Source organism: Bufo bufo, chromosome 5 (assembly GCF_905171765.1).
Source record: "Bufo bufo chromosome 5, aBufBuf1.1, whole genome shotgun sequence".
Taxonomy (NCBI): Eukaryota; Metazoa; Chordata; class Amphibia; order Anura; family Bufonidae; genus Bufo; species Bufo bufo.
Window position 1 is genome coordinate 176,922,333 of NC_053393.1, and position 17,538 is coordinate 176,939,870.

General features: G+C 44.3%; 1 protein-coding gene across 2 annotated transcripts in view; it reads left to right on the forward strand.

The window, feature by feature from the left end:
- GNAL (G protein subunit alpha L) overlaps nucleotides 1-17,538 on the forward strand; it is a 312,386-nt gene that overhangs the window by 124,887 nt on the left and 169,961 nt on the right. Inside the window, exons 1-2 of one of the 2 annotated variants that reach the window (XM_040433536.1) lie at nucleotides 16,364-17,131; nucleotides 17,282-17,354. In XM_040433536.1, coding sequence (XP_040289470.1) covers nucleotides 16,993-17,131; nucleotides 17,282-17,354 — 212 coding nt within the window. In that variant the 5' untranslated portion in view covers nucleotides 16,364-16,992. Of the gene's footprint in view, nucleotides 1-16,363; nucleotides 17,132-17,281; nucleotides 17,355-17,538 lie in introns of those variants that run through there. The other variant, XM_040433535.1, reaches the window with a different exon arrangement.

The window sequence follows — 17,538 nt, forward strand, 5'->3', positions numbered from 1 at the left end:
GTTTTCTTGATGTCAAATGGCAGCTATGTGCCCTATCCATTACTTACTTCATGATCTACCCAGCAAGACTTAGAGTGGGTTGTCCTTGGAAACACCTATTTTTTTGATTCGAAGAATGATGCTCAAAGATGGTTGGATCTGCATTAAAAGCAAATATGGGCAGAACTAACTCCCCCGAGAGGACTGTATTACCGTATATGGCTTTATGGGACTAGTTTTTTTTTTAAGTGTATTGTTGAGGTCTTTGGTCTCGTGAACATATAATGGCCTGTCTTCTTTGTTCTCATGCTTTGTTGAAGAGTTTGGTTAGTTGACCTCTCTGGGCTGTATATGTTCATGAGGGTGCAGGAGGGTTGGAATATAGATAGATGTAGATATATTAGTGTGCTATAAAGAATAGTTTAGGTACTTTTGGAATAAAGCTCTCTGTTTCTGTGTACCATGTCTTGGCACCGTTTTATGGCTCATAAATAATACTCAGACTTCCAGTAATATTCGTCCTGGTCCCCGATTCTGAAGCGTGGTGTAAGGCTAATAGACTGTGTAGACCTGATTACTCGTTTCCTACTTCATAAAAACTGGGTATAGGTCAAACAGTTTATGGAGTGGAAGGGTATACAAAATACTTTACTATATGAGATAATGACGTCTATTCAGAATTCGTCAAATTGGAGAGGTTTGAGGCCTCACGGGCACGAAGGACTATTAATGGTGTCTTAGCTGACTCAAGATGACTTTAAGTTTTCAGCAAGAGTTTAAACTGCCACATGGTAAATACCTGCCATTGTGGCACGCCTGTGACACATAACTTAAAGCAACACTTATGGTACCAACAACCAAAACAGCCTTCATTGAACTAGTGGCGCAGAGGGCAGGTAATAAATTCTTCCCATTATGAGGACATTCTTTAAAAGTTCTGATACGTTCTGTAAAAGATGTGGGGCGGATGGAGCTGACCAGATACACCTTATGTGGTCTTGTCCTAGACTGCAACAATTTTGAACAACGATTGTTATTGGGTCAGTATATCACAGCACTATTGCATGTGACCCACTTGCTTGTATTTTGGGGTATACTTCTGATTTGCATCAGAGAGTCTCACAGTGGCCATTCTCCTCCTCCTATGTCTTAGGCCTCTTGCATGCGACGTTTGGCTTTTTCAGTTTTTTGTAGGCCGTTTTTAACGGATCCGTAGTTCAGTTTTTTGTTTCCGTTGTGTTTCCGTTTCTGTTCCGTAGGTCCGCAAAAAATCTCGGTATGGTTTCCGTGTGAGATCCATTGTTTGCAGATCGCAAACAGAAACATAACATTTTTAATCATTAATGTAATGTACAATAATGTGTTTTGACAGTATACACATGGGCAAAGTGGGCATGGATCTGCAAAAAACGGATGACATACGGATGTATTCCGTATGCATTCCGTATTTTATGCAGACCCGTTGACTTGAATGAAGCCACGGATCGTTATTTGCAGCCAATAATAGGACAAGTTCTATCTGGCCTCTTACACGTGTTGTGTGCACAAAGCACAGGGCAGCAGGGAGAGTGTAAAGTCCTATTCACCCTAATAGAGCTCTATCAGGGTGAATATGACAAGGGTTCTAGCCCTTAAGGAGGCTAATCGTTATTAAATAAAAAATAAAAAAAAGTTTAAACACCCCCCCCCCCCAAATATAGAAAACAATATATCGCGATATATATCGCACATGCTTAAAATTATATCGCAATATAGATTTTATGACGTGGCTCCGCCTGGCTCCTAACTTTTTTAGCTGGCTCCTAGATTCCAAGGAAATTTGTCAAGCCCTGGCATACGGAACACATCTGTATGTCATCTGTTTTTTGTGGATCCATGCCCACTTTGCCCATTAATGATTACAAATTTTATGTTTGTTTGCGATCCGCAAACAACGGATCGCATACAGAAACCATACGGAGATTTTTTGCGGAACTACGGAACGGAAACTGAGGCACAACCTATTAGAAACAGGGAACAATTTGAGAATTTAAGTTTTAGTCTCCTTGGTTGGATAACGCCATTCTTGCCCCATGTACGCTACGCTTATGTTCATGGTTCTGTAATTTTTAATCTATGGTAAAAGGTGGGAAAGGTGAATATGTAAGGGTTCGAACAAATTGACAAATAGTTACCATCCTGGGTGTAGCTGAGGGTTGGACTGACCGTATTTCCGGCTCTAATGGGGGGGATGAATCACTCTCCATGAACATTACCCTCTCGAAATAGACTACCCTAAAAAGAATAATTATATGGACATTTAGACTACATTGGGACTTGATCACAGTAGAAGAGAGCAGGAAGACAATTTTTTTTTCTGTGATTACTTTTGTTTGAAAATAATAAGAATTATCATTTTTTTTTTTTTTAAGTGTCACAGAGCTCGGCTTCTGTCCATGACACTCCGTCATGCACCTGTCTGCACTCCTGCAGCGCTCTGTTGCTACAGAAACCAGCCCTGCTGACAGTGGGGCTGCTCGACCTATCAGGGAGCCAGAAAGCTGAACCAATCAGGCTCTGTTACCGGTGTCACATGCTTCCTGAGACGGGCTATTTAAACAGACAGCTGCTGGCCACGGTTGCTTGTGATTGGTATTCTTGCCTCAATAGCTAGCTGTGTGTCACGATCTTGTTGCTGTTTGCCGTGCGTCCGGTTGCCAGGGGCAATGTGTCGTTTACTCTACACGTGTGTGCATTTCCCCTTATTTCTTAGTTCTTTCCCTGTCTTGTTCTGGAGGGGTTAACTCCTGGGCTAGGTGTGGCCACTAGGTTTATTTCACCTGTGGCTTAAAGGCTGGAGTGTGTTGTCCTCCAGCCTTTGTTGGTGCTGGAGCTTTGCTCATGTCTGGCTTATTCCAGTTGCCCAGTGCTTGAGGGCTACCTTGTGGAACATACTGTCATGGTGGGGAGTGGGGGAAACCCCCCATCGTACAATGTGGGACAGGCTGACAAGCAACTAGGCCAGAAGATGGGATAAGGGAGCAGGTCACCTCCTATTGCTACACTAACCCTCGTCCTAACTCCTACCCATATGAGCGGACCTGGATGGTAGGACGGTTTATACCCAGGAACCTAGGACCCTGAGTCGCCCTGATAATCCCTCAAAAATAGGGAAAAGGCTGAGACGACCTGTTGTTCCAATACATGGAAGCACAGGAGTCTCAACCGGCCTAAATGCCAGGGAAAAAGTAAAGACCGAATACAGCTACTGGATTGGCAGGTAAGCACACAAAACAACACACCTGCCGCAGCCACAACGACTAGAACCTGAGCATGAGTACAGTTGCCCACACACCATACAGGACACAGTACAAACAACCACACCCAGGTATCCGGCACACCAGTTACTGCCTGGACCCCCATGCAAACAGGACGCACTTCTGCTGTGTGTGTATACCCTCATGTAAACCACTGTTCCCCACACCTTTTAAATTTTTTTGAAAAGAAAGCACCCTTTCCCCACTTTTTCCAGTTAGTATTGGGAAAAAAAGATTGAAATATACAATATAGTACACATAATTAGGTATCTGGAAACTCCATAAAAATAATGAAAAAACAATGCAGATTTGCAGTTTTTAAACACCTCACCTCCAAAAAAAGGGGATAAAAAGTGATCATAAAGTGGGTGGTTGTCGGACCCCCAACGATCAAACACAGATGACCTATTCAAGGATAGTTCATCAGTAAAAAAAAAACTCTTGGAAAACCCTTTTAACCTAACAGTACATGTGGTAAATGGATAACACATGGAGGGCAAAAAAATGGAAATATGAACCAAACATGGACCCTTCATGGACACTGTAATGGAAGAAACAGGACATTGACAATACATGTGAATAAGGCCTTAGAGTAAAACACACAAAAAAATATTTTTAATCCTATCAACCAAAATATTAGTATGTCATTTATACTGCCCAGTGGACCCCCATACAGAGTAAAAATAAAAACACTGACAGAATAGCCGTTTATTTTTTTTATTCATCGCACCTCCCAAAAAGGGATAAAATCATCATATATTCCCCAATAAAACTACAGCCCATCCTGCAAAAAAAAAAAAGCCCTTATATAGATGCCTCAACTTAAAAATAAAAATGTTATGGGTTAGACTATGGTGACACAAAAAGCAAATTGTTTTGCATTTTTATATAAAAGCAGCATATTTTATGTAAAAGTAGCAAAACGTAAAAAAAAAAAACAGCCTGTCGGATCGCTCTGCATTTCGGCATTGCCAGAAGCAAACCCTTCGCCTTTCGGCCTCTTTCACTATAATGGAGACCGGTGGCGATCCAGCCGCAAACCAGAAAATATGTTGAGAAGCGGCCAGACAAATACACAGCGGTTTTTGTGCGTCCACTTCTCGGCATGTTTGCCGGGTTGTGGTCGGATCTCTGCTGGTCCCCATTATAGTGAATGGGGCCGGTGGATGTCAGCTAGCATCCGGCAGTGTCAGATCCAGGCATCTCCAGCAGGCTGCTCCCCTGCCGGAATAGCCTGACGGAGATGTATAAGGGCTCATGCGTTGCGTTTTTTTTGCGTCCCGGATGCGGAACCATTCATTTCAATTGGTCCTCAAAAAAAACGGAAATGACTCCACGCGCATTCTATGTCCGCATGTCCGTTACGCAAAAAAATAGAACATGTCCTATTCATGTCTGTTTTGTGGACAAAGAGGCATTGCAGTGCTCCAGACTAAAAAAATTACCTAGGAGCCATCGGCTCCTAAATTTTTCAGTTTAGTCAAATAAAAATTTTTAGTCGCCAAATTTAAATACATATATAATTATGATATAAAAGATTGCCTCATTTACACGTCAGTGTTTTGGTCAGTGATTTCCATCAGTGATTGTGAGCCAAAACCAGGATTGGAGCCTCCACAAAAATAAGGTATAAGGCCTCTTTCACACGGGCGAGTTTTCCGCCCGGGTACAATGCGTGAGATTAAACGCATTGCACCCGCACTGAATCCGGACCCATTCATTTCTATGGGGCTGTGCACATGAGCGGTGATTTTTATGCATCACTAGTGCGTTGCGTGAAAATCGCAGCATGCCCTATATTGTGCGTTTTTCACGCAACACAGGCCCCATAGAAGTGAATGGGGCGGTGTGAAAATCGCAAGCATCCGCAAGCAAGTGCGGATGTGGTTCGATTTTCACGCATGGTTGCTAGGTGACGATCGGGATGGGGACCCGATCATTATTATTTTCCCTTATAACATGGTTATAAGGGAAAATAATAGAATTCTGAATACAGAATGCTTACTAAAATAGGGATGGAGGGGTTTAAAAAAATAAATAAAATAATAATAATTTAACTCACCTTATCCACTTGTTAGCACAGCCCGGCTCGTCTTCTTCTTTGATGACCTGGGAGGAAAAGGACCTTTGGTGACATCACTGCGCTCATCACATGATCCATTAAAACGCTTTGCCCTCGCGCGGAAAAATCGTGCATTTTCCCGCGACGCACCCACATCCTATCCCGCCCGTGTGAAGGAGGCCTAAGGGAAAGATCTGCTCCTGTTCTGTTTAGAGACGCTCCTGGTTTTGGCTCACAATTACTGATGGAAATCACTGACCAAACACTGACTGTGAATGAGGCATTACTGTGTCCAGTGTCCCGCATCTCTCTCCTCCTTCTCATTCCATTTGATCCTCTTACAGATGAACTTAAAAATGTGAACTTTCATCACTGATGAAAACTATTTAGTTCAAATTGTAGGGTTTATTGGCCCTATTGGCCATCCTGTGTAATGAGGCCTCCTCTTTCTTTTAGATCCACACCAGCATCTAACTCAGGGCTCAGGATTAAATGGCTCAAGTGAAGGGCCTTCTGAGCTAATTTGGATTAGATCCTCCAGTGTATAAATATGAATTGATTGCATACTTTGGATTTAATTCTGTTTTGGGCAGATAAACCTTCGTTCACATGGGATTGAGTTCTACTTTTCAACAGTACCATCCTGGGATATATATAATTTATTGATCAACTTTTATTAAAGCAGTTCTCTGGGCTTTTAATATTGATGACCTATCAAGCTCGCTGCTGCTATGTCTATGGCAAAGCAGCAGCGTTCATGAAGAGATATGGGAGGGGGCACTTGCACACTACGCACGCCGTCTCCTCATACAGCTGATCAGCGGGGGTGCTGGGTATCAGACCCCCGCCGATCTGATCTTGATGACCTATCCTGAAGATAGGTCATCAATATTAAAAGCCCAGAGAACCCCTTTAACGCTTTCTTTGGGGGGGAACGGGGAACTTTCCCTGCCTACCATCACCTGAACTTCCTGCACCTATGGGGTTGCATAGCATTATATTGATTTATGATGCTATGTAACCCTTACAGTTTTGGAATGTATTAGATTACACTGACATAATGCTGTCAGTGTTATCCAATGCATTCCAGAAGTTTAAGGGTCACATAGCATCATAAATCAATACAATGCTATGCGACCCTGGCAGTGCTGGGAGGTCAGGACGGGTGTTCTCCCTGACACACGTGGTGAATTCAATGCGTGGACCTTGCTTGTGTGAAAGGGACCTAAAAGGGAATATATAATGAAGGGAAGGTAACCCATTATTTATGGTTTCCTTATGTGTCCAACTGTGTGTCTGTGTATACAGGACCGCCTTCCTCTCTTGTCCTTGGTTCAGCCCTTCTGTGTTCCCTGATCTTTGGTGAGGACCTGTGATCCTGCCTCCGTGTTGTCTGCACTGAAGGTAGAAATCTTCAGAGCAGCGTGGTCTCCGCAAGAAGGAGGGAAGGGAGGAAGCCGGGGGAGGGGGAACAGCACAGGGGCTTCATGAACATGTATAAGTTACAGTATGCAGTCAGTTAGACTGCCCAATTTACTATGTGGATGCCGAAGTGTTTAGGAAAGTAGAGTATTGTACTCAGAGGTCGCACTACATTTTTTCCAGAAGAGTAAAAATACTCTTCTTAACAATTTTGAGGAGGAGTACAAATTTTGCGGTAATTCATATATATAATACATGGGCCCACATAATGTTATGAGGCTGATATTTCTGCAGGGAAACCATTGCTAGTCTCCCATGCAGAAATACATGTAGAGAATTTTACATTTATCCAACATCATACACTAAACATAAGACCACTGCTGCCATACACAGCGCTCACCCGACGCTGCCATGCACAGGGCCCTGCCGACGCTGCCATGCACAGCGCCCTGCCGACGCTGCCATGCACAGGGCCCACCCGACGCTGCCATGCTCCTGGAGCTGCTCCTGGTGAGCGAGATGTCCGTTATGGGCAGGGCTTCTCGGGGAGGGGCGTTGCTTCATGTGTGTCGGACATGGCAGCTTTTGATACAGTGCTCCTGACTAGAAAAAGACCATGTGTAAAAATGTAAAGTCTTTTTCCAGGGAGTAAAATGTGGGACAAGTCGTCATTTGCAAATTCCTGGTCGCATTGACTATTTTAGTCGCCATCTGGACCACTGCATTGTTACAATAGATCCGCGATTTTTTTTTTTTTTTGCAGATCCATGTTTTGGGGACCGAAAAATACATGAGCCCTAACACAAATGTGAAATTAACCTAAATATGTTATTACCGTAATCAAATCAATCCACAGAATAAAGTTATCTAATTTATAATGCACAAGGAACGTCACAAAAAATAAAAACACTGACAGAATAGCAGTTTTCTGTTCATTTCACTGCCCCAAAAATTTCTAAAAAGTCATATGTACCCAATGGTACCAATAAAACTACATCCTGTCCCTCACACAGCTCTATCACATAGATCTTAGAATATAGAGATACAAAATATTTGCTAAAAATATTTTATATTTTTATAATTTTTTAAGTAATTTTATAGCGCAAAGGAAATAAAACATGAAAATACAATATAAACTTGGTATCATAATCGTATCAACTGATTTATTTGGTTTTTTATATGCAAGGCAACTTTTATGTGTACATGTGACGTTTCGGTCCACATGGACCTTTTTCAAACACTAAATGACAAAAATCATAAGTTCAACTTAAATATATCAGTTTACAGAAATTCAGTCTATAGTGCAATACAAGTAGGCCAGGATGGGGCCCAAAATTGGAAATCTCGACACAAATAACATCAAAAATGAAGTCTCTGGAGCAGTGATGGCTTACCTGTGCCTCGCCGGACTTGTGAGTTAAGATGGCAGCTCGCATGCGTTCACGGGCGAACACGGCGAACTGGCCATCACTGCTCTGGAGTATATAAAATCGTGTACGGTTAGAGTATCTCTGATAGACCGAGCTAATTTAATATGCTAGGTATACCTCATAAATGTCGACCTTATGAATGAAAATATGGTAACTTAGAGACAGGTGAGTTGATTTCTGCGGTCTGTCATTTATAAGTTAAAAGTAAGTGGTTGCGGAGAACCAACATCACAATCATTGCAGACTGGGCCTGGAAAAGAGTCCCGGCCACCTGAGAAGAGTCCTGGTTATTCATGAATTCCTGCTCTCCCGCCCACCTGCTGATGACTGACCGTCTTCTACCTAGTTTTCTCCCTTTCTCTCCAGGAGAGAACTGCCAGTCATCAGCAGATGGGCGAGAGAGCAGGAGATTATGGATAACCAGGACTCTTCTCAGGTAGATTTGATTCAAGGCCCGGGCTGCAATGATTGTGATGTTGGTTCTCAGCAACCACTTACTTTTAACTCATAAATGACAGACCGCTGAAATCATCTCGCCTGTCTCTACTTTATTCTGCCGTTAGCATGGGCAGCATAAAGTTGATGACAGGTTCCTTCTAAATGGTGTGGATACAGGAAGTAAAACTTCTGACCTGGAAGTGAAATACAGAAAAAGTATGTAAAAATGTACGAAAGGGAAGAGGGTTATAGGAGAGGGTCCCGGGTGAGCAGAAGGTCCTGACTGCTAAAGCAATACTAACAACCACTTAATTGGATATAGGTAGGAGATAACCGGGGTTAGGATTTCAAAAAGTAAAATGGCGATGCGTTCCAGCGTGGAACGCATGCCATAGGAAGAATTGTGGATTTAAGATGGCATGGTTATGGTTATTATAGGTGTTAAACCTTGGGGATACACTGAGTACCTAGACAACACTATTAATCTATCTGCTAATATAGTGCTATTTATCCCCTTTAGGGCTGTTTCACACGAGCGGATGCCGTGCGTGGCATCCGCTCCGTGAAAGAGTGCCAAGACCCGATGCAGACTGCAGAGGCACGGAGCATTAACATGACTGATAATGCTCCGTGCCTCTCTGTGATCTCTTTACTACGAAATCACAGTGACAACTGTAATTTCGTAGTAAAGAGGTCACAGAGAGGCACGGAGCATTATCAGTCATGTTAATGCTCCGTGCCTCTGCAGTCTGCATCGGGTCTTGGCACTCTTTCACGGAGCGGATGCCACGCACGGCATCCGCTCGTGTGAAACAGCCCTTAGATGTCTCTCTTGGACACGTGATCTCACTGTCTGCTTACTTATGTACTGCAGTTAGCCTAGGTCTATCCAGGGCTAGTTCCAAAGACAGTGGGATCGCCTTTGTCAGGGCGGGAGTTCCGCTACAGTGGTACTATGGATACGTTAGATTTGGGTTGGACTTGGAATTCAGCACTCTCATAGTACTAAATACAAAAATTATATATAAACTAATGCAACATTTTGATATGATAAATACTTTTGAGATTCTTAGCAAATAAATATTTTGAGCAAAAAGCATCTGTGCCCACCTACCATGGCAAGGTGACCTCAATCAAAGTAGGAATCCATTTATCATATGAAAATTGGTTGGACTCGGGTATTACTGGGAAAATGTTCATTTTTTTTTTTTTTATGCTTTCCTATTGGGCAGCATGTGATATAAGGCTGCAGAATTTTTTAGTCCTGAAAAAACAACAGTTTTTCAAAAGACGCAGCGTGAAACCACCTTAATCCTGAATCTATGTATGGGACTTGGATCTCTGTTTTAGAAAAATGAGCTCCAAGCTATAAATGTAAAATAGCACAGAATAGTATGCCTAAAAAATGTACTGGTGTATCTGTGCCAAAACTTTGTCTAAAAAAGTGGTGCAATTTGGCGCATCTAGGGTTTTTGCTCAAAAAAGGGGTAATTAATACAGGCAGAAATGATTATATATTAATCTTGAGCAGAGTCACCTTAGTAATCTAAGGGTTTTTATAAAAAGTTGCAGGATGCCATTATAGGATGTGATTCCATTTATTGTATGACATTTCAGTAATTTTGGATAAGTAAACTGGGTACGTTTACAATGGAGAGGTTGTAGAAACTTGCCAGTCTAAGGCAGAGGATCCGGCAGAGGATCTCGGTACCAAAGAAAAACGCTTTCGTTTTGTCCCTATTCATTGTCAATAGGGACAGAATGGAATGCTCCAAAAAGCGTTCCATTCCGCAAGCTGCGGTTTTCTTTCCATCATGAGATGTGGAGCAAAACGGATCCAGCATGACCCACAATGCAAGTCATTGGGGACAGATCCGTTTTCTCAGACACAATCTGATACAATAGAAAACGGATCCGTCCCCCATTGACTTTTTAATGGTGTTCATGCCGGATCAAGAAAAAACGCAATTGTGAAAGTAGCCTTAGGCCCAAAGGCATCTCTTCCAGGTGAGGCTGATAATACAGTGTGCCGTTGCACAAGGTCCCTGTATGCGGCATTGCTGTGATATGAACCTGTCCTCATCTTTACTGCTGGATAAACAACAATATCCTATTGCTTAAGGTATAAGACCGTATAAAAAATAGCTACATAACACAAACATGGTGGTTGCTACCAGTGGGACCCGTGCGTTCAGTTTTGCTCCCTGTTGTAGTAAATCAGCTCATGAACATATATCAGGTGATGAAAGCATGGCAACAAGGAGCTACAACAACGCCGGGGTAATCATTTATATACCATGCTTTAGGATGGGTTCCTTCATGACATTCTGCCATTCTTGGTGTATTTACCCAGCTTTATGTTTAGTTTGCTTTTCTATAATATCCCCCCATCAGATGCCAGTCTTGTACTGTATTCTCTGCTAGAAACATTTTTAAATGGTTATTCCCATCTCAGACGTGAGTGGCATATCACAAAGATATGCCATCAGTGTCAGATTGGGTGTAGGTCCTGTTCTGGAGATAGGAGAGGTAGCTGGGACCTGCGCCTATCTGACATCGATGGTATATCCTAGTGATGTGCCACCCATGTCTGAGATGGGCAAACCCCTTTAGGGCTCATGCCCACGAGCCTACTCGTTCAGTGCCTGTCTCTTGCGGACCGTAAACTGGAATGGGTAACGCAATCTGCAACATACAGTATGACCGAAGATAGGACTTCACCTATCTTGCGGTGCGGAGGCACGAATCGGAAGCACTTCCGTGGGCTTCCCATCCTTGCCTCCACAATGCAAAAAGATGGAAAAAAAAAATTCTTTGGCCGTATGTTGCAGATCGTGGACTTTTTCAATTCAATGGGTCCACATCCACAAAAGGTGCCCGTGCATTTACACTCGTGGGCATGAGCCCTCAATCAGAGAAAGAGAACTAGATATGATTCAGTAGGGTGCCCTAAAGGTGCTATTACACAGGCATTAGCAGGCACAGGTAGCATGATTTTATGCTCAACCTAGACTTGCATCCTAAAGCTATGGCAAGTCCTGGTATAGCTGGCAATGAGCGGTAAATCGCTACCCGTGGCTGCTGTTGTGTAATAGCACTCATTCAGACCAGCGATCTTCATGTCTGGGTGAGCGTACAATGGACAGCGCAGAGACTGAACACTTCATGTACACTTCTTGCTTTTTTTTTCGTCTGGAAATTGACCTAGCGGATTTTGATACGTCAATTGTTTGTGCGATTCTTGCTGAGGATTTCACCCTTTTCATTACAAGGGTGAGATCTGCTACAAACCTCAACAAAAGCCGCAAGTAAGGCCTCATGCACACAAACTTATTTTGTTTCCGTGTTCGTTCCGTTTATTTTGCGGATAGGATGCAGACCCATTCATTTCAATGGGTCCGCAAAAAATGCAGACAGCACACCGTGTGCTGTCCGCATCAGTATGTCCGTTCTGTGGCCTGCAAAAAAAAAATAAAAAAAAATAACATGTCCTATTCCTGTCTGTTTTTTGGCATTGTTACAACGGATGCACACAAAAAACGTATGGCATACGTTTTTTTTTTTTTTCGGATTCGCAATTTGCGGATCGCAAAACACATACGGTCGTGTGCATGTAGCCTAAGGCCCCATTCACACATGCGCAAAAGGGTCCGAACCTGTTCCGCATTTTTGCAGAACGGGTGCGGACCCATTCATTCTCTATGGGCCCGGACATGAAGCAGAGAGCACACTATGTGCTCTCCGCTTCCGCATTTTCCGGTCCGCAGCTCCGCAAAAGATAGAACATGTCCTATTCTTGTCTGCAGCTGCGGACAAGAATAGGCATTTCTATAGGGGGTGCCGGCCGGGTGTGTTGCGGATCCGCAACACACCACGGACGTGTGAATGGACCCTAACACTGCAAATTTTGTGCAGAAACCTGAAACTGTGTGCAGCTGCACACACGTTTGCAGGTGAATGCACGTAAGATCCACACAAATTTCCGTGTGGATTTGTGTGTGTTTCTGCACCATATCAGCACAAAAATCCACAATGTCTTACAGCGATTTTTAGTGCGGATATGATGCGTTTTTTTGCCTCAGATCTCGCCCTTCCATTGAAGAGAGTGAAATCTGCAGCTAAAACCACAAACCTAAATGACATGCTGCAGGCTTAGAAAATCCGCGAAGCAGGTCAGTTTCTGCACTAAATAAATTTGCAAAGTGTACGTGAAATTTGTGGAATCTTATACACTTTGCTGGTACTGTAATACGCTGTATAGTGTGGGGGGCTGTATCGTGTATAGTTTGGGGTGCTGTATACGGTGAGGTGCTATACTGCTCTACTGTATACTGTGGGGTGCTGTATACTGTGGACTGCTATACTGCTCTACTATATACTGTGGGGTACTGTATAGTGTGGGGTGCTATACTGCATACTATGCGGTGCTGTATACTATAGGGTGCTATACTGCATGCTGTGGGTTTCTGTATACTATAGGGTGCTATACTGCATACTGTGGGTTGCTGGGGTGCACTGTAACACTAGGGTGAGCCGAGCCCTGGTCTCCTTCCTGCAGAGCGGTGCCCACTTCCAGCCTGAGCCCAGCTGCCCAGAGCACTGATCCTGAGCCGCTGGAGTCTTCAGAACTGGAAGTATTTACAGTCATTCACTGTACTCTATCAGATGTGTGGATGTTTTTGTGTGTGTGTTGTGGTGGAGGGCGTGATTGCCTGCTAAGGTGTGGGAAGGCGGGATCCAGGGGGCCCAAGTAAATTTTTGCCCAGGGTCCAATCAATATTAAAGATGGCCCTGTACCTACAGTCTGGAAAACCCCTTTAGGGCTCATGCACACAATTTTTTTTTTTTCCTGTATTTGCAAAAAGAAAAAACTGAAATGAAATTAATTGTCTGTATGTCCACATGGCCGTTCTGCAAAAAACTAGAACATGTCCTATTAGCTGCATTATGGACAAGGATAGTACTGTTCTATTCAACGGTTGTGTGAATGAGCCCTCAGGCTGGGGTCGCACAGTTTGTTGTTTTTTTGCGTATTTGAGGGGTTTTGTGGTGCTATTTTTTTTAAAGTCAAAATATTTTTATTGAAGTATATTAATAAAGAACAAAAGTACAAAGTACATATGTGTAAATGTATATATAGTACAGCTAGAACTGTTCAACACACGCAGGTGAGCGCAGTCATAGATGAACAAATAAATCCCTTATAGAGGGAGCGGAAGCACAGGTCTGTATAGATGATAAGTATGAGTTTACAAATTATACAGAAATAATATAGAAAAGTCAAACAATAATAAAACATAAGATCTACAATTCCTCAGAATGTACCAAAAGGGAGGGGAGGGGGGGGGGGGGGGTGTAGGGACATACATGGGTGCAGAGTAGTCATCTAAAATTTTGCTCAGGAGATCAGGGAGGGAGCATATATCTAGAAGACTTCCAAATACCCCATGTTTTTTCATATTTCTTTGTATTACAGGTTGTGTTATTGGATGCAGAGGCCATGATTTGTTCATATAGACAAGTTTTGTTAACCCTTTGTGTGACATCAAGTATAGTGGGCGGGTATGGAGATTTCCGTTTGGAGGTGATAGCCAATTTGGCTGAGAGGAGGATATGACAAACTATACCCCTAAGGCCCCTTTCACACGAGCGAGTATTCCGCGCGGATGCGATGCGGGAGGTGAACGCATTGCACCCGCACTGAATACTGACCCATTCATTTCTATGGGGCTGTGCACACGAGCGGTGATTTTCACGCATCACTTTTGCGTTGCGTGAAAATCGCAGCATGCTCCTCTTTGTGCGTTTTTCACGTAACGCAGGCCCCATAGAAATGAATGGGGTTGCGTGAAAATCGCAAGCATCCGCAAGCAAGTGCGGATGCGGTGCGATTTTCACGCACGGTTGCTAGGAGACGATCGGGATGGAGACCCGAACCTTATTATTTTCCCTTATAACATGGTTATAAGGGAAAATAATAGCATTCTGAATACAGAATGCTAAGTAAAACAGGGCTGGAGGGGGGTTAAAAAAAATAAAAAATCATTTAACTCACCTTAATCCACTTGCTCGCGATGCCGGGCATCTCCGTCTGACTCTTTTACTGTATAGGACCTGTGGAGAGCATTAACTATAGTTTAAGGACCTGGGATGACGTCACTCCGGTCATCACATGGTACGTCACATGATCTTTTACCATGGTGATTCACCATAGTAAAAGATCATGTGATGTACCATGTGATGACCAGAGTGACGTCATCCCAGGTCCTTAAACTATAGTTAATGCTCTCCACAGGTCCTATACAGTAAAAGAGTCAGACGGAGATGCCCGGCATTGCGAGCAAGTGGATTAAGGTGAGTTAAATGATTTTTTATTTTTTTTAACCCCCCTCCAGCCCTGTTTTACTTAGCATTCTGTATTCAGAATGCTATTATTTTCCCTTATAACCATGTTATAAGGGAAAATAATACTATTTACAGAACACCGATCCCAAGCCCGAACTTCTGTGAAGAAGTTCGGGTTTGGGTACCAAACACGTGCGATTTTTCTCACGCGAGTGCAAAACGCATTACAATGTTTTGCACTCGCGCGGAAAAATCGCGGGTGTTCCCGCAACGCCCCCGCACATTTTTCCGCAACGCCCGGGTGAAAGAGCCCTAAGTGAGCTAGGTATATCCATGATATCTATCATCAATAATGCTAAGGAGGGGGAAGGGGAGCACAGGGTTGACTCTGTGTTTGAGAGATTAGGGAAAAAACTTTGCCGTTTTCTTGGCTGGCATAATTTTTGGCAGCGTCTCTAAAGAAAAAAAAAAAGCCAGCTGAAGATGTTCCATGGAAGTTTATGGGAATTATTAAAGGAAAGACAAAGGCTACATGCACACGACCGTATGTGTTTTGCGGTCTGCAAATTGCGGATCTGCAAAAAAAAAAAAAAAAACACGGATGACATCAGTTTGTTTTGTTTTTTGCAGATCCATTGTAATAAATGCCTATCCTTGTCTGCAAACTAGAAAAAAAATAGGACATGCACTATTTTTTTTGCGGGGCAACGGAACGGACATACTGATTTTATTTTATTTTTTTGCGGACCCATTGAAATGAATCCGCAAAATAAACGGAACGGACACTGAAACAAACAACGGCCATGTGCATGAGGCCTTATTCGTGCGACTCTTTTGCACGTTGACCTTTGCCCAGGTACCCTAAGGCCTAGGCTCACAAGTGACTAATTAGCTGTGGATTTACCACAGCGGATTTTTGTACGCCAATTCCGCAGGTTTGTACAGTACTAGCAAAGTGGATGAGAATTTCAGAATTCTCAATTTATACCGCGGATTTCACCCTTCTCATTGAAGAGAGTCTAATCTGCTAGCTTTTGTGCATAAAACAAAACGGGGGTTTTTTTGTGCGTTTTCCCTGCTAGATTTTAAAAAAATGATAGTTTAACAGTGCCCTATGAACAGCAATGTGTATTTTCCATTGAAAACACCAGAAAGTTGTTTTGGTTTTGTATTCTTATGGGATTCTGTGGCCCACTCCACCCTAATATACACCCTTTTTATTTCCCTTTTACCCATCTCAGCCCTCTGCATGCTCCCAGTACGTCAGTGCCTACAAACAGCCACTAGATGTCGCCCGTGTGCGCTCCAGCACTGCCCAGCTAGGAAGCAGCAGGCGCAGAGCCGGCCTGTCTAGTAAGGGTTACTGCAGAGGAGGAAGCGGCGGCGGCGGCGGGCAGTAGATGGGGAGGAAGGCTAGGGAAGCCCAGCGTCCACTCCGTGCTGCATATACAGTACACGGCGCATCCTTCTCCGAGGGGCTGGGATGTGTCTGTAGGAAGAGAGAGGGGGGCTGCCTGCATGTGTACTCTTCTGCCTGCTAGCTGGAGGAGTGTCCTCTGCCGTCTGCAGTTCCTCGCCTTGCCGGGGGAGGCAGCACTGAGCCGGAGAGACAAAAATAGCCAGAAATTTGCGGAGAAATATAAGGATTGTGTATGAGGGGAGGGAGAGCGGCATTAGGCTGGCTTCCAGGAGGAGCTCTTCTCTCTCCCCCCTCTCTCTCCTCTCCCTCTTTGTGTTATTTATAGACTCCCCTCTTTTCTACTCCTTCCCTTCATAGCTCTTCTCCTCTGCGACGTGATGTGTCCCCGGCACTGCTGACACCTGGAGGAGAGGAGCCAGGGAGGGGAGAGCAGGGGAGGAGGGAGCCCGCCGAGCGGACCGGAGAGCCACCGGGACTATTTTTAGCGGCGGTCTTCCCGTCGCAGGAATAGAACCCAGAGACCCGCGTAGCATAGGAGCGTCCGCCCGCCGCAGGATCTGAACACGTCCGCACCGTGATCCGGCGCCACCGACCGCAGACATGGGCTGCTTGGGCAACAGCAAGACGGAGGATCAGCGCATCGACGAGAAGGCGCAGCGAGAGGCCAACAAGAAGATCGAGAAGCAGCTGCAGAAGGAGAGGTTGGCCTATAAAGCCACACACCGGCTGCTGCTGCTCGGTAAGAGGGGCCGGGCCCTGCAGCTGCTCTGGGAATGGCCCAGCAGGGCTGTGGACCCTCTGGGTGTGGGTGACAGAACGGTCAGTGCTGGGGCCTGTAGGCTGCGCCACCACCACCGCCGTCCCTCAATGTCTCTTTCTGTTTTGGCAGGTGCTGGTGAGTCAGGAAAAAGCACGATTGTCAAGCAGATGAGGATCCTCCACGTCAATGGATTTAATTCAGAGTAAGGATGCCGCATGATGCCTTTTATTGTGCCTGCTGGGATGGGGGTTAAACAGTCGCAGCCCGGAACGCTTCCATTCTGCATGCCCGGCTTTTCCAGCCCTGCTGTCGCTACTGCAGCGTTCGACAGGCCCTTGTGTAGCAACAACATGGCGACTACACGTTTACATAGCAGCAAATATCTA